This window comes from Carlito syrichta, unplaced genomic scaffold (genome assembly GCF_000164805.1).
Source record: "Carlito syrichta isolate Samal-C Ts95f unplaced genomic scaffold, Tarsius_syrichta-2.0.1 Scaffold151160, whole genome shotgun sequence".
NCBI classification, from domain to species: Eukaryota; Metazoa; Chordata; class Mammalia; order Primates; family Tarsiidae; genus Carlito; species Carlito syrichta.
In genome coordinates this window covers 145,878-164,141 of record NW_007095256.1, presented here as the reverse complement: position 1 = coordinate 164,141, position 18,264 = coordinate 145,878, and the positions used below count along the sequence as shown (strand labels likewise).

Below are 18,264 nucleotides of genomic sequence, written 5' to 3'. Positions count from 1 at the left end.
CCACGGTAGTGGGCTAGACAGGAGGAGACAAGGGGAGGGGTTTTTCCTACAAGAGACCTGTCAGATGTTTTCAATATGGCTTCAACCAGCCCAAGGGCCTGAAAGTTTCTTAGAGATTATTATGCTAAACCATGAATTGAAAGGTTGGGCTGTCCTTGTCTTGCATCTGATGGAGACTTGACTAGGGGGATAAACTGCCAGCCTGGCCTGCAGTAAAATGTCTGATCCCTTCCTAAAATCTGCCTATTGGAAATATACCTATCTATGTCTAACCTGTGCTAGATTCAAAGTATTTGGTAAATCAAGAATTCCATGATTTCACTTATAAAAGGTATCTAGAACAGGCAAAATCATGGAGGCAAAGTTATGATGGCTACCAAAGGTTGGAGAAGGAGCATATCAGTCTAAGCAAAAATGGCTATGCTTGGAGAAGGAGGTGGGCAGTTAATGTTTAATGGTTACAGAGCTTCTGTTTGGAATGATGAAAAGGTTCTGGAAATGGATAATGGTGATGGCTGTGCAACATTGTGAATGTGCTTAATGCTGCTGAACTGTACACTTGGATTTAAATGGTAAATGTATTTTACCACATTAAGTGTTTTTTAACTTGTTATGAACCAGTGTGATGACGATATGTGTACATCAGCAGTGTAACTGTAAATTCTGGGTGGTCACTTAACATACTATCATCAATGAAGTAGTTAACTAGCATAACACAAGAAATACAAAATCCAAAAGTGACTAGTATAAGCCTACCTACTTGCCAATTCCTTGCGAATTCACGTGTCAAAACAAGTTTTTGTTCTGTAAGCTAGTTATTTGTTAATTAGTATAATGAGTATAAGAAATGGGGTCTTATTAGTAAAATGAAAGATTTCAAGATATGTAGATGCACTAAATTAGAGATATTACCCACCCTTGTATAAACAGGAGACAAGAATATAAGATGGCTTAATCCAAGGTGTTTCCATCCTATGGCTAGAACCTCTAAATACTAAATGTTCCTAGGTTCCAGTCTTTGTTTAAAGAAATTCCTTTCTGCAAAATGCAAAGTAGGGGTGCAAAACCCCCACATGTGAGATGTTGTCGGTCTCAAGTGAGCATTTTATATAAGGTGTGTTTAAAAACAGCTAAAAAAGAACAGAGAACTGGTACTTTATTACACCAAGCTTTCAGAACAGGTTTATCAACCACTTTGGGCCTGCCTGCTAGATGTCTTCATAGGTGTGTGACAGGATCTGGCCTGGGACCCCCTTTCATTATAGCCTGTAGAGCTAAGCCTCACTCCTCCTTTTTTGGTGCCTATTATCAATATCCAAAATTACTTAAGATCTACGTGCACTAAACTAACTTAGGTCTATCTGCAATATCCCACCCCTCAAGAACAAGAGAAAAGACTATCTGACTGACTGACTGACTATCTATCTATCTTTCTATCTCCAGAAGCCAGGAAAGAATAGACACCCTCCCACTGATGGCTATATCCAAATATATTGTTTTCCATAATCATTCAGAGAATGGAAATCTCAAATATACTTAAAATCTAGTCCCAGAAGATTCCACTTTCAGCTTTTAAACAGAACATCAGGACTAGCTTTGAATGTTCTGGAACTGAGGATATAAATGAATACTATCATGCCTTTTTTGCAAAGTCTCCCGATTTCCAGCACTTACAAAAAGGAATATATTGATATAAAACACAAAAACAAATCAGTATTACCAATTCTGTACTTTAATTCTATTGTGCAATGAATAAAGGTATTAACTGTGAAAAGAAGGCCCAGAAATACTAAGAATATAAGGGTCTAAAAACAAACCTGGTTGAATATTCTGAGATTTTAAGCTATTTGATCCCAAATCATTCTGCTTGCAAAGGTAATATGCTGTCTACATCATACATGGCAAAATCACTTGGCACTGTTTAAAAGAGCTAACCTAATATTCGGGTTCACAAAAGAAAAAAGGTCACAGAATTTAAGAGATAGGATTTGGGAAATCATTTAGGAGAGCTCCCTTATTTTATACATGAAGAGATGTTAGTCGATTTGGCAGATGATAATCTATCTCTAATTTCTGTTCAAATTGTTTAGATATATTTTAAAGTAGACTAAGAGCAAACTACAATTAATTTTAGTGGTATAAAAGATGGACTACCACCAGGGTTAGGAAAAAGGATTCATAAGATGACATACTTGGAGGCTACTGTGTTAATGACCAATGACTTCTTAAGACTGGATTTAAAGCATCAAAATGTGAGGAAATAAAACTGCTTTCTCAGGCTCCAATGACCTTCAAAACAATGCAATAATCCTGACTTACTGGTTTACATGCAGCTATGCCTATCTTACTTCTTACTTTAAAAGGAGGATTTGACTTCTCAAGATAAAGTCCAAAGGTCAAACAGGTTGTGAAGAGTCAAGGGTATCATCACATGTACTCTACAAGGTAATAAATAATCAAGCCTATCATCCCTCACACCAAGAAATGTAAATTTTAGTTGAGGTGGAGGCAGAGGGTGGGGGAGTGAATAGAGGACTTGTGAGCCATACACTCTCCCTTCAAAATCAAAGCAGTATGTACAAAACAGAGTTCCAACAAAAAGTACAATGATGAGAAAAGAACTCATTAAGAGCTAAAAATAAACTCTAATTCACAATATGCATAAGGATTTAACAAAAAAAGGAAAACAAGATGTAAAATTGCATCTGCTAAGTTAACCATTCCCTCATGGAAACTGCCCCCCCACACACACACAAACTGAAATCTGTAAAGTCTGTGATGAATGAATGAAGCAATGCTTTAAATGTTTTCAATGAATATTTCAACAGAAAACAAAGGGATAGCGATTTTTTTTCCTAAGTACTCTGATCTGCTAACACTGCAGGAATACTAGGCCTCTTAACATCCAAAAACACAAATTTCTGTATCTCTACTTGAACATCTTATTTGATGAAAAGAGAATATTTAGTAATAATATTTGCAACTTACGTAAAAGGGATATTCACCTTAAGGAAGACGATGTCAATAAAAGCAAAAAATAAGCCACAGTTAGTTTTTATCTAACCAATATTTCATGGCTCAATTTAACAACTTGCTGACCTTCCAGTCCAGTAATAGTCCATTGGGGAAGTTCAGCTAAGAGTGCCTTCATATTTTAAGTCAAGCTAATTCATTCTGAATAACATTCACACAATACCACATAGGGCAATAACTCCACACTCCAGTGCTCTAGTTCATAAAGGCTGGTGTAATACCATTAATCATTTTTCTGGGCTCCCAAGTCCTGTCTTGTACTTCCTATTCCTACTTTGTTCTACCCCTAGGAAATCAATTATGTTGGTCAAATTACCAACATAGCAAAGGATAGAGTATTAGCTCTGCATTCTTCAAACATCATGAGAAACTAAAAATTCTCAGACAACAGATACACTTAAAAGATATTTTTCAAAATTCGGTTTACCCATGGGAAAAAAATGCCTGCAACTGAACGAATATTAACTAATAAAAAAGACAAGAGAGACAGAGAGAGCCTCTGTGTGCTAGGTACTTTACAGAAGAAACTGAAGTTCAGAATCAAACACCTCATGTAAACCCCCAACACAAATTAAGTGGTGAGGCTGGGATTTGAACCCAAAATATAATAATGTTCTTTCTAGTTTAAAACCTCTAAAATTAGGTGCTAATTAGGCCACCGTTCTAGCAAGAGAGGAGGCAACTGGCATTCTGTTTCTATGCTAATCCCAAGAACTTGTTCCTAAACTAAGTGAATAACAACTCTAGTGTATACAAGGGTTGGGTAAATTCTGCTACCAATGCATTCACGTCCACTTCACACGACAATAAGAAACTCTTATTAACACAGCTTAAATACTGCCATCTTGCGTTTTTCCCCCTTTGAAGAAGGCATAAGGTATGAAGTGAGAATCTTTGTTCCAATTTAGACTACATTGGGTTGATACACAAGTTCATACTATTTTTGTCTTGCCCATGGAATACAAACGTCACACAAGGGTTAGCTGATCACAGTTCATTTACCAATTCTCAGGTTGACTGACATGGATCATTGTGGATTAAAGCATCTGAATATGGAGAATTATTCAGGTTCAAGTGGCCCTCTTTGAAATGATAAAACCATTTTCTTGCCGTGCTTTCCCCAATAGCCTTCTTCCCACAGCACAAATGTTTCGAGTCACCTCCACTACCTTTACTCCTGTTAAACTCAAACAGAAGAATATGTCGAAAGCATTCTTTTCCACTTGACACTCCATCTTCTTTAGCCCACAAATAGTACTAACTTTCTTTAAATCTGAAAAATGCAAGGCATATTCACAAACACCATATTGTTACCCCGTATAACAAATGATGAACAAACTCCCAACACTGTACTGTTGCAATGCCAAAAGCAAATGCTATGAACTTAAACATCAACCTAATAGAACAAACAACCCTCAACTAGCTAAAGATGTTGAATACAGTATAAGCGATTACTGAGTATGTAGGGCCCCAAAAGACAGTGTTAACTGAGGAGTTGTGTCTTCACAAAAAGCTTGGGAGAGCAGCCAATGCAGCCCTGGCTTACAGCCCCTCAAAAACTATTTGATTACATTTACTATCACCAACAAAAGGGACATCCAAGGGTGTCGAAATATTGACATTCTAAAACTTTAAAGAGCCAAAGCAAATACCTTAAGGAGTAAAACATGCTAATTAAGCCACTGTATAGACCTGACAAATCAAACTACACTCAAGTAAAATGCCAGAAAATATCTGTTAAAGTTGACCTTTTTAGCTGGAAAGGCACGCTCTCAGGGTTTCCACAGCTCTCAACATTCAGTAGCAGCAGTGTACTCAGCTGAAAGTCAATTAACTTAGAACAAGCTCAAAAGAAGTTGGTAAATTCAGGAATATTTGAAAGGAAATGTTCCAATACATACAAAATAAAAGTGCTTTTCTCTACTCAGAATTTAGACAGAAAGTTTACCAAAAAAAAGTGGATACTGAAGTAGTATAATAGATACGTGGTAGTGAAACTGTCAAAAACAGGTTGACCTTGTACTATGTATCATAAAAATGGGGGATGAGGAGAAGATAAGTTAATTTCGTAACAGAAGAGAAATAGAATTTTAATACTATACAGATTACAAAAAGAAGCAACAAATCCTGTATCAAAATTTGTTTTTTACCTTCTCTCATTTTAGTTCACCGTCTTCTTTCTCATCTCCCTTTTTCCATCAGTACTATGACAGGCACGTAAAATACATTTAGAGTGGCTTCTATCCTATATCACCTATCTTCTGATGTAAAAGTGAACAAAGACTACCAAAAGAGAGCTCTGGAATAGCAAACAGCACACATATGCACAATACCTTGATAAGTTATAAGAAGGCAAATCTTTACAAGAAAGCTTCAACTGTATTATTATTTTCTATGAATGTGACTACATTAACAAAGGTACCAAAGACTATGTTCCTCATCTACTGGTAAGATAAAACCAGTTATTCTAGAAGTTCCAGTGACAAGGGCCAAGAAACACAAAATCATTAACTCCTAAAACTCATTTACGCCACAGGTTCAATCATTTTCCCGGAAAGTAAGCATTCTAAAAATCTACTAGAAAACTGTGTAACTGGCTCCAAGGAGCTGCACATACTTTTTAACGTTTTCTTCTAAAAGAAAAAAAAAAAGGAACACATATCAACATCAGGAAATCAGAGAAAAGAAATGAAAATTCATATGATTTACAAATTAATCAGGAACAGTATTGTTTCAAACTTTTGCATCTTCACAATAGATGTTTTCTCTGTCCAGTAACTAGTCATTAAAGGCTTCATTACCACATGACATCCAAATAAGCAGCTTTTCTGTTTAAGTTTAATTGGGAGTTAATGTACTGCATGGTGAAGAGGTCCAGAAAATGCCACCCCAAAATATTCCACTTTGGTTTAAGCATTATTTTAAGATGAAGGCATATGAGAATCAACAGATACAAGAAGAGTTCTCTCCTCTCCCATTTTCTGCCTACAAGCAGAGCATAAACTTTCCATGCAAAGGTGGTAGTCCTCTGTCCTGTATCAGTGAGAGGAAATTGACTCATTAACTGGAGACAGAGTGGACATCAAGATGAGTATGCATAAACAGACCTTGCTAATGTAACCCTATAAGTCATTAGTTTCCCTCATATATTTCCTGGTAGCTTATACTCAACTTATCACCCCTCAAAGTCTAAATCTTTCTTTTGTTTAAATGACATGTAAACCCCCAAATATAAACCACATCTTCAATTCCCAAGAATGTAAAATATTAATGAAAAGTGCATACCTTTTTTCCAAATAATTTGCAAATCCCTAGGTACTAAACATAAGGGGTTAAAAAATTTTTCTCCTCTTTGATAATGTAAAAAAGAAACTATATTTGATGTCTTAAAATTTTATACATTTCTAGTTTCAACATCTTGAAATATTTCATCTAAACTAACCAATATTGACACTGAACACTGCTCTATGAAAACACCCAGGTACAAGTGAAAAATGAACCAAGAACACATTTCAAATTACTTCTGCAGAATTTTTAAAAAAGCTTCTATAGTGCTATTATCAAATGTTTTAAATGACTGATTTAGCCATGACCTTAGCAAAGAAAAAGATATGATGAAAAAATAATTAGGTTTAAGATATAGTAATAAAGATGCAAATCAAGTGTCTCCATTGCCTTTTATCTATTAAAGATGTTGCAAAAATGCATCAGGGACTCTACAAACTTGATGCAAATTTCATTTTATACAAATTTAGCTACTAAAATCTAAAAATAACGTTCAAGTGTACTGTGTTACTCAGTTAACATTACTAGGAACCACCGAAGCATTTACCCCTGTGCAGTCAAATTATCTCGTTTCCTGCAGACCTGGAAAAACACACAGCCTTTCTGCCATCTTTCTAATTAAATTGAATACAGAGTCTGCAAAGTGAGATGTTTATTAAACTGCCCCCACCCACCCAAGCATCTGTATTAACTACTTGTCTGCAAAGAATCAGAACTCTTCATCTCTTGGACATCTCACAGGCTGACCATAAGATTCTAACTGACACACAGAACCACATCTCCCTTTTTTTTTTCTTTTTTTTTTTTGAGTTGGAGTCTCACTTGGTTACCCAGACTGGAGTGCAGTGGCCGCTCCCGGCCACCGCAGCCTCGCCTACTGGGCTCCGGCGATCCTTCTGCCTGGCTCAGAACCACATTTTCAAATGAATGTTCATCAAAACAGTCTTCTATTCACTGTAATTGATTCCATCACAGGAAATAAGTCCTATTAAATTTGAAGATTCACATTAAACTAATAAAATACCACTTATCTTAGCTCCTGAAAGCTAACACTATATTTATTTACAAAGAAGGGGAGAATCCTATGCCATTAAAATAAAGTTTGAGCCGGGCTCGGTGGCTCAGCCTGTAATCCCGCGCCTTTGAGAGGCTGAGGTGAGTGGACTGCCTGAGCCCGTGGGTTCGAGACCCACCTGGGCAGCGAGACCTCATCTCTACAATAAATCAAAAAATTAGCCGGGCGTGGGAGCGCATGCCTGTAATTCCGGCTACTTGGAAGGCTGAGGTGGAAGGATCGCCGGAGCCCAGCAGGTCGAGGCTGCGGTGGCCGGGAGCGGCCACTGCACTCCAGTCTGGCGACAGAGTGAGACTCCAACTCAAAAAAAAAATAATAATTTCACTATACTAGCCCTAAGGCATGTGGAGGGCATCCTTACCATGCAAGGTAACCAACATCTATTTAAAGGTAATCAACATCTCCCTGGGTCCCTGGAGTTTATTATATCTGTTTGTCAGTATTGGTTTTGCTTTTTCCCTTTGGTCTGAACACTTCTAGTTGGCAGCTGATGGGGTGAGGCCAGGACCTACCACAAACAATTCATAGAGTAAAGCATCACACCAACATAAAACAACATATTACCTGAGATCTTCAGCTAACTATACTTCTCTAGCCCTTCTTTTAGAAGAAAGGAAAAATAACAGTGACAGACCAATTAACACTGGCGTTTCAAAAAATTAATTCTTATACACACACTTTCAGGAACAGATCAGGGGTTCACTAAAGACACAGCCTAGGGACTTAAACTCAGTATCTCTAGTCCTGAACCCCAGGAATTAATTCAGAGACCAAGGCCAAAGAGGCGACAGCATTTAAAACTTAAGCTTGCCAAAGAATTAGGAGTAATGCCATTGCAACACCTCTCCCATCCATCCTCAAAGCCACAATTCAGGTAAACTTGGAAATCCCTGGTTCCATATCCTTGCAAAATATTCACGAAAAGACACAAATAACTAACTCCTTGCTAACTAGAAAATTCCAGGCCCACTTACAGACCTTCTGACTCAGCTCAAGTCTAGACCCAGCTCAGGAATACGCACTTCTGGCAATCTTCACAAATGACTGCAATGCGGGTAACCTAGTGACCATACCTCAAAAGAGACTATGACTGCCAAAACTTCTTGGGCTTCAAAGTCAAGCTCTCTAACAAGATTCCTAAAGCTTCAAGAATCTGTATTTTTTAAAACTCCTTTGGGTGAAGATGTGTAGCAAGATCTGGGAACTACTGCACAAGCATAGATTATAATGTTTCTAGAGAAGCATTCATGTGCTTGTTCATTTTGTACGTCCCTATGTTCTTTGACTCTCAAAAATCTTCCATTCCCTATCCAGAAGACATACTCATAACTCACATATCTCCCTATATATTCATCAGTTGGTTCTGTGCTTAATTTTTTAAGCAAGCGTTCTTGCCTCCAAAAAGAGGTAAGGAATAACCATTCAGGTAAAGAATCAGAAAATCCAAATTCTGGTCCCTGCTCTATACCACTTAATAGCTGGATGGCCTTGGACTAGTCATTTCACAAACCTGGGCCTCTCATCACCTGTGACTTTGGGGAATGGAAGGAAGAGGTTTGGCTAAGGTCACCTCTAGGACTTTTCTGACTAAAATGCTCTATTATCCTTCCCTTGCATCATAAAATCCATTTCACTCCTCTAGAATGCAGCATCAGCAGGTGTCAAGGTCTCTGAAGTGCATTTAAGAACTCAAAGGGATGGACCAACGTCAGCTAAGCTGTATAAGCAGCAGTCGCTTCTCATGTTGAATGCCTAGAGATAGGAAACAGGCTGAAATATAAAGCTGGGCAGGAGCCCAAAGACAGGGCCTGACAAACAACATAATAAATAGGACTCAGGCTAGAGAGAAGATTACTGTATTTGCTACTGAAGACATTTCTTAATATACTTCCTTAATCCTCACTCTATCAAAATAATGACATTAATTTGCTAACAGGGACATAGTCTAAAAATGATATATTTTCTCTCTCTTCAAGGACTTAGGAAAGAGGCACACTTTCTTAAGTAATTTTGTACCTGAGAGACAGTTTCCTAATTCAGCATTAAGTAAGATTTAAGAAAAGGGAGTTTTCGCATCTTCTTCCTGAAAAGTGACTTAAGTTTTCTTATAACTCTATTAATGCTCTTGCTCCTACAAAATCAGAATACAAAAATCTGGCCCACAAACCAGGCACAGTCGTTCACACCTATAATCCCAATACTTTGCGAGGCCAAGAGAGGAAGATGGCGAGAGCCTATCTCTACAAAAAATACGTAAAAAATGTTTTTAAAAATCGGCCCAACTGCTACCCAGGAGGTAGAACAAGTTGGATAACTAGAGGGGGCCAGAGAACTCTGGCCTGTCCCTAAAATGTGTACTCAAAAACTGCACAAGATGGGTACTGCTGAAGAGAACAGGGCAAGGTCCAAGTCTCCACAATTCTTTCAAAACTTTTCTAGAGATATGTTAACAGCACTTCTTAGAAAGTATGCCTACTTTTCAAAGTACAACCATTCAGAACCCAGTTTTAGATAGTTATCATGTACTAGACTATTTTACTCAAAACAAATGTTTACTAAGAAACTCAGAATTTAAAAAATCCAGCCAGGCTCGGTGGCTCAGTCTGTAATCCCGAGCTTTGGGAGGCTGAGGTGAGTGGATTGCCTGAGGCCACGGGTTCGAGACCCGCCTAGGCAACTTGGTGAGCCCTCATCTCTACAATAAAAATCAAAAATTAGCCAGGCGTGGCAGCACGCGCCTGTAATTTCAGCTATTTGGAAGGCTGAGGCGGAAGGATCGCCAGAGCCCAGCAGGTCGGGGCTGCAGTGGCCAAGAGCGGCCACTGCACTCAAGTCTGGGGCGACACAGTGAGACTCCAACTCAAAAAAAAAAAAAAAAAAAAAGAATTTAAAAAATCCTAAGGCCCTCGAAGCCAAATAAGTGAGACCCTTCTGAAAGCCATTCTAACCCATATTATGAATGTCAGCGGGCCAAATCAAAACAGGATCACCAGATACAGAGGTGCCTTGTATTCAGATTAATTTATACTTCATTATCACATCTGTTCATTTTATGAACCACACTATTTTACTGATGTGAACAAGTTAAGAAAGAATTTCAGATTAAACAATATGATATTTAGTTAACAAATTATTTCAAAAGCTTTTATAGCAACAAGTTCAATGGAAATCCAGTGTCAGGAAGATAGGCCCCTCAAATAGGTTCTGTGATCAAATAAGGCTGCTGAATTTTTCATAGTTTTTAATATGCTGATGATCTGTACCATAGATGTTAGAGAACTCCAGAGTGCAGCATATCTCCAACCTATCAAACACTTATTTTGAGGAATAATTATGACTACCTAATGAAATAAGGGTTAGAAAACATCTTTCGATTTTATACACTATTAGACGGAATGAAAATTAACATAGGCACTGTGAAAAACAGTACAGAGGTTTCTCAAAAAATTAAAAATAGAGCTACCACCAATTCTACTCAAACTACTCAAAAAAAAAAGATACTCGTGCCCACCATAGAATTTTTGGAGTACTCCACTTGCTTACCAAATAATCTTCATAAAAATGTTACCACAGTGGAAATCTCCTTTATACCCACTCTATCCCAGCCACTGAAAAGACAATGGGTGCAGGACAGTGAAAAAATAAACCACAAATATTAACGCAGTTTTTCAGTATCTGGCCGTGTATTTCAGAGTACTCATGTGCTGTGATTCTATTACCTCAGTCTACCACACTAAAGCCAGAGAGGCAAAGGATGTGAAGACGTAGAACTCAAAAAATCTATTCCACTTTCCTACAAAACAGCTCTAGTAAAAGATTTACAAAAGATTAAGATAATTCAAGACTGATCAGAGATGAGACTTGAAAATCTGTAAGATGTTTCCTATGTCAAATGCCTAATACAAAGATGTATGACTTAATATCTTCATCTTATGATCATGCATTGTTTCATAATAGTATCACAACAAAATGTGACTTTTAGCATCTGTTCAAGCATCTGTTTTGTTTGTCTGTTTGTTTGTTTTGAGTTGGAGTCTCACTCTGTCACCCATGCTGGAGAGCAGTGGCATGGTCATGGGCACCTCAGCCTCATCCTGCTGTGCTCAGGCGATCTTCCCTTCTCAGCCTTCCAAGTAGCTGGAACTACAGGCACACGTGCCACCAAGCCCGGCTAATTTTTTTATTTATTGTAAAGATGAGGTCTCACCAAATTGCCCAGGTTGGTCTTGAACCCATGGGCTCAGGAAATCCTCTCACCTCAACCTCCCAAAGTGCTGAGATTATAGGCATGAACCACCACACCCGGTCTTTTTTTTTTTTTTAATGGTAGGGATAGTCACCATTAAAAATCACTAAAAATCACACCATTTATGTCATAGCCTGTATGTCATTTACCACATTTTATCATTATGTCAACACACAAAATGGATGTTTTACTAAAAAAAATAAAAAAAGAAGAGATTTTTGTTCTCTACCCCTTTCAACTTAATGAAAACTGTTTCTTGATCAGTGTCACATATACTGAGCACATTCATTTTGGAAAAGAACCTAAAATATCTCATCTATTTGATTATCAGTGCTCAGAACCACCTCCCTAATGATATCATGGTGAACATCTAAGCAACATTAGTTAAAATATAATAATTGTTTGATATGGATCAATAAGAAGATTTTGCTTAGTTTTTACTTCATTTCAATTAATAAATTCTCTCTGTGAGCCTCAAACTGTAGCTTGAGGAAATATAATTATGAGGTCAAGTCTAGGTGCTGACTCTGAGAACTCACTTGGAGAGCCTGAAGAGAATAAGCTCTGCTGTGTGGATTAAAAGAACAGCTAAACCGGGCTCGGTGGCTCAGCCTGTAATCCCGCACTTTGGGAGGCCGAGGAGAGTGGACTGCCTGAGCCCGCGGGTTTGAGAACCACCTGGGCAACTTGGTAAGACCTCGTCTCTACAATAAACCAAAAACTAGCTGGGCGTGGTAGCGCGCACCTATAGTTCCAGCTACTTGGAAGGCTGAGGCAGAGGGATCGCCGGAGCCAAGCAGGTCGAGGGTGCGGTGGCTGGGAGCGTGCCACTGCACTCCAGTCTGGGCGACAGAGTGAGACTCCAACTCAAAAAAACAGCTAAACGTATCATACCTCAGAAAAAATCAAAATTGGCCTTAGAAATGACCCAGTGTGACCCCTTTTTCTCTGCCATTTACCTCATTTTGCCAGTGGAAACCTGAAGCCAAGAGCTGACTTGTCCAAGGTAACGTGACTAGGTTAAGAATTCAGACACCTGCTCTCCCTCTTTATACCACTTTTAAGTATCCTTTACTCACTTCAAATATTCAGTTTTGTATTTCTGGTTATAAGTCATATAAAGCAATTTTATATACACCATCACTCAAATGTAATTAACATAAAAATCCATAGGGTCTGTCTATACTTAACTTCATACATTTTTAGTGTTTGAAAACAACTCCTGTGGGAAGCATTAGCCCTTCTATCCCAAGAACACGTTCCTTAATTAGGTTTTGGTCTATTCTAAAAACTTAGTTTAATCTTAAAAAATACTAAGGAGATTTTCAACTACATAATATTCAAAATGTATCATCATTAAGGCTAAATTGTCCAATCTTTCATTCTTATCTTTATGAAAATAGAGATACTTATACACCACTTCTTCCTTTCCTTGTTAAGAAACAGAACACAGGATCGCATTACACTCAAATTATAACAGTGTAGAAGTTCACACATTGACAATGTGAACATTACCCATTTACTTTATCACATGTAACCAAAATGACTATACTAATTTAAGGGAAAAAACATTTTAAGAGGTTTTCTTCCTATTTCTAACACAATATTATCCTGAAGTCTCACTGTTGAAATGCTAAATCATTTATGCTCAGGAAGTTAAAAACATAAAGGTTAACATGACACTTCCTACCCCAGATATACACCTTTTTTCTGTACACAATATACACCTTTAAAAGATTTTCCAAATGTTTTCCAGTTCAGAGTATATTAAAGTCCTATTAAAATATATACTGCTCCCAAAATATTTTATGCTTTAAAAAGAAAACCTTAAGTTCATATTGCTGAACAGAGAAAATTGAGAGGTGTAAAATTGTAGCAATGAATGATTTATTAGTAAAGTTATTATTTTCTCATTTCTTAAGAAAATAATGCCTGAACTGTTAGTCATCTACATAAAACTGCTTACCTGTTATTTTGTCTCTTACAAGCTTACAGGACTCTATCTCACCAATGCTCCCAAAAAGACTCTTTAGTTCCTCCTGTGTCATGTTCTGAGGAAGGTAGTTGACTATTAAGTTGGTCTTGCTGTCCTCTGTGTTCCCAGAGTCAACTGGTGACGAGCAGTTGTTGTTTATGGTGGTTGGACCATTGGCTGTGTTATTGCAAGTTGGCCCATTAGACAGTTGTGTTTCCATGGCAGCAATTACCTGCTAAAAACAGAGAAAATAAGAAATGTCAGAATTCGTATTTCACAACCTATTAGAGATTCCATCCAGGAATTTAAACACTTGTCACTAAACACAAGTCATTCTGCTGAAATCACAAAAATGCTCCAACAAAAAGTATAACACCTACACTAATTTTTATTTCATAGTAATCTATTCAACTTAAGATTAAAATTATACTTTCATATACATATTCCATACATGCACATAAGCACAATTTGAATCTGAAATATTTTCTAAAATTACATTCTGGGTCTACTCACATACCCTTACTCACCTCTAGTGTCCACAGATGAGGAAAGTTAGTACTAAAGGGCACAGAATTGAACCCTTACTAAAAATCATACTAGAAAATAAAAGCACTTAACATGCTACCAAACAAATCAAAAGATGACCTACCTAACTCTATAAAGAGATTTTTTCACTTAGTCTAAGAGTTTCAATATTCTCAAACTGACAGACATCCATTAACTTAAAAATCAAGGAGTAAGTACTTTAAAAAATATAAAATTGTCAACATGTACTGTTTTGGTTACATATTGAAAATGTTTTTGATTGACAATATCTTGTCTCTCTACCAATGGTAAGAAATATATATATGTTAGGGAGTAAAAAGGATTTGTAGAATAACTTTGGAATGAAGCTATGAATACTTTGTCTACCTGGAAGAATCTAATAGGCCATTCTTGTCAACCTTGACAGCTAAAGATCACCAACAAGACAACTGATCTACAATATCAAAATAAAATCCCCAAACAACTAAATATGGTATTTTGCCTTAACTCTGATTTTAAGGAAGGAAAAAACAAACAAACAAAAAAAACTACCCAGCCCACCAAAACGACAATGTAAATATATCAACTTTTGCAAACAGACCAGCCCAAGGAATTTTCATTTGAGCACATAAGCCTGTTGAAAATGCAGTGAGTTATCCAAACACCAGATAAATAGCAGTATTGGGGAAAATGGCCTCAAATCATTCAGGCTACTCTAAAAATCACTTATTAAGCCAATTTTGGATTCAGTTTTCTAAAAACCAATCCTATCCTTGTTGAACAAACAATCACAAACCACAGACCCGCATTTTCCAATAACTATCTAACTTTGGACAGCCAAGACTGTGGGGGAATCCAAAAATCAAAGCAGCACTGAAAGGATTATCCTCACATTTCAGACAATACATCTCTCAGCTCCACAAAGAACTACTTCTCAAAACTGATAATTCTGAACTGATGGGATGCTAGTTTTAGGGAAGCTTTTGTATATAGAAAAGGCAAAGAATTTTAGGCAAAGTAAAGGGAAAGAGGGAGGGTTACAAGAGAAAAAACTATCTTTTAAAAAGCATGTTGCCTAAGAAAAATAAAAGGGTCTATCAGCAGATAAACATACAGGAAGAAATCTCCACTGCCAAGAGATGTTTTAAGACAGCAAAGGACAGACTGAGACTGGTCAACTAACCAGACTGAGACTGGTCAGACTAGACAAGAATCACTGCTGTCATCATTTTTAAAAATTAAAAAACAAGAGGCAAAATTCAGAATAGCTTCGAAATATCAAACAACCTGTAACCCATCCATGACTTAATTTGCTTTCAAAAGAAATGGATAATTCATTCTACAAGCTGAAAGCTACTTTGCTCAGGTAAGTATTCTCAGGGAATACTTAGGAGGATAAAGAAAAATAAAGAAACCTTTGCCAAGTCTGTATGAAAAAAATATGAAATAGTTCAAGATACGGGTATTATAATTAACAAATCTATTTGAAACTGAGAAGTGAATTTTCAAATTCCCTAATGAAGCATAACTGTTCCAGTTTGTAGATTATTAGCTGTGGATCACTCTTTCCACAGCAAAATTCTTGTAGGGTTAGCCTTTGCCCAGCAGTTATGAAAACAATGAGCTACAAGATGAAAGTGACCAAGGCCAATTAAAACAAATCACTATTCAAAAGTTAGGGTATGTGGAGAAACTATGAGAGCCCCAAATGTGAGATTCGGACTAATAGGATGGTATTTGAAATATAAAGTGTTCATTGACTGAAATTAGCAGGATTTAGAAAGGACAACAAACACTCCTCACTTAATTGCACATTTATTTCTATGTTCAGGTGGCAAGAATGAGCTCCTAAGCCAACATTCAAGTGAACAGCTGCAGTAGGCTGTGTGCACTGAAAATTACAGCATCTCTCAGCTATAGGACCATCTGCTCAGAATAAAATGATACTAATGTGCTATATTTTACAAATAATGCATATTCCATTGATAGGCTCAACACAACTGTTCACAGAATGCAAACTCTTTCAACAGTTACTGGGCAAATAATTTTCAGCCAGATTTACAATTCCAACTTTTTTTTTTTTTTGGAGCATCAGGATTTGTAAATAACTTCAAAATTTAGTAACCAAAAAAATACATAGTAAACAGAATGTAAAGAACTTAGTATTCAGACCATACCAAAACTTTTTTGTTTTTAAAAAAAGCTTATCACTCTTTGAGTCTGCGCTAAATCCTAATTTAGGTTATAAAAAGTTATATACAAGAGCATGGTTCTGAAGCTATATATACCACTACAGTTAAAACTGCAATGTGCTTTAAGTCCTAAGGATGGCCATACCACAATAGGTTAAATGTAAGAATAATCAATATGCCAAATGAAAGAGTCAAGTGTTTGGTATGGCCTCAGCACTCCTGCAACATGCTAAAAAAAAAAATAGCCTACAGAATTTAAGAAAAATCCCACAGACCCCAGTCCAAGGCTCTGCTGCCCACGAACCACTTCTAAGCAGAGAAGCCACATCACACAGTCTGACTGCCATGTTAGTTTGGAGTTGCCGTCTGCAATATGGACACAAAAAGTACCGTATGTTAGATGAGCAAGATAATGCAACAAATCAGTTTGTACAAAATTTACAGTGATTGTATTGATATTCCCAGCACGTCCATGCAGTGTGGCTTAATTGAATTTGAGGCAATTCCAATCTAATCTTTCCAAATTCATTTTAACATGTAGTTTTCTAGCACAAATGTAAGCATTTTTTAAATTAAGAGCTTGATTTTAAAACAGTATTAACTAGTTACCTTGACATCTACCCTAAAGAACTACCTTAACCCACATCTCAAAAACAAAAAAATAAAATAAAATAAATTGAAGCTAAACGCTGCAGGATGTTCTGTCTCCTAAGGATGTGGGAGAAGGGAGCAAATGTGAATGAAAGTTTATAGTGAGAAAAAGTGGCCATGCAATTCATAAGTGATTGCTTTGCATAAAAGCACTCTTTCCCCAAAATATCAAAAGAGCATTAAGAGAAGCTATATTTGCCCACACTGTTACATTATACTACAAATGATCCTTAATTCTGGGACTTAAAATTAAAAGTGAATCGAAATCCTGTGAGGTTATTTTACCATCATAGTCAAATCGGTCTCTAACAGTTTCACTGAGAATTGCTCACATATACTAAGAGGCAGTAAACCAGCATCTTTCAATTGAAATAATTGGACCAATAAATAGGACTATTTGGAATAATGCTTATATAGGATGTCAGCTTTGTCCCTGAACGAAATCAAGTGAACATTTTTTAATATGTAAATTGTAAACCCAGCATGATTTGAAATTAGTGCTGCTATGAGGCCTCCAATATAGTTAATGGGCCATTTACTACTTATTACAAGTTGCCCGAACACTAAACAGAGCCACGTTATTGGCACAAAAGCCAAAGTTTACTTTTTAGCCATATTTGCAGATGCTGTACATGGTCAACATCATGATCAAAAAATTTCAAGTCTGAAAATAGGTAATAATAAAAGAGGGCCAAAAGAGCCTTTTACTTACATATTTATAAGAATTTCACCCTTAGAGGTAAACCTGGCTATAAGGGACTGAATCTTGAAACTAGCAATGATGCTAATAAGAGTGGACCCCATTTTCTGGCATCTACCAAAAGGGCTTAACAGACTCTTTACAGGATGGTGTCAATATGTTTAACTCTTCTTCCCTTCTCCCACTGTAATCTGAGAATTCAGTCTCACCCTATGTTCTTCATTCTTCAAAAAAACTATTCATAGTTGAACTGAACCTGTAAAAAAGTGAAGTGCTTTATAACCATGAAAGATTTTGACAAGAACCCAAGTGTGGTTAGATTACATGAGTGGGACAGGAGAACCACATCCAACAGGATAAACCAAGCCTAAGTTTATGTCCTGAATACCCTGGGAGTTCATATCTAAACACTCTTCACTACACAAAGCCGTAGATAAAAATTTAATGGCCTCAATGCCTTCTATTCCACATAAGGCGGTCACTAATGAGCTAATCTATTGACACCCTTCTTTCTGAAAGCCCAGGAAGGTGAACAACCACTTTAATGCACCAACTAGCTAGGAAGGCTGTGTATGGAAAATG

At 37.0% G+C, this 18,264-nt stretch overlaps 1 protein-coding gene across 15 annotated transcripts in view; it reads right to left on the bottom strand.

Annotated features, from left to right (window-relative positions):
• ELAVL2 (ELAV like RNA binding protein 2) overlaps nt 1-18,264 on the bottom strand; it is a 167,288-nt gene that overhangs the window by 62,817 nt on the left and 86,207 nt on the right. For 5 of the 15 annotated variants that reach the window (XM_021708838.1, XM_021708839.1, XM_021708841.1 and 2 more), the window contains one exon: nt 13,606-13,849. In XM_021708838.1, the coding sequence (XP_021564513.1) occupies nt 13,606-13,849 (244 nt within the window). Of the gene's footprint in view, nt 1-13,605; nt 13,850-16,606; nt 16,698-18,264 lie in introns of all 15 variants that reach the window. The other 10 variants (XM_021708832.1, XM_008050562.2, XM_008050563.2 and 7 more) reach the window with 3 other exon arrangements.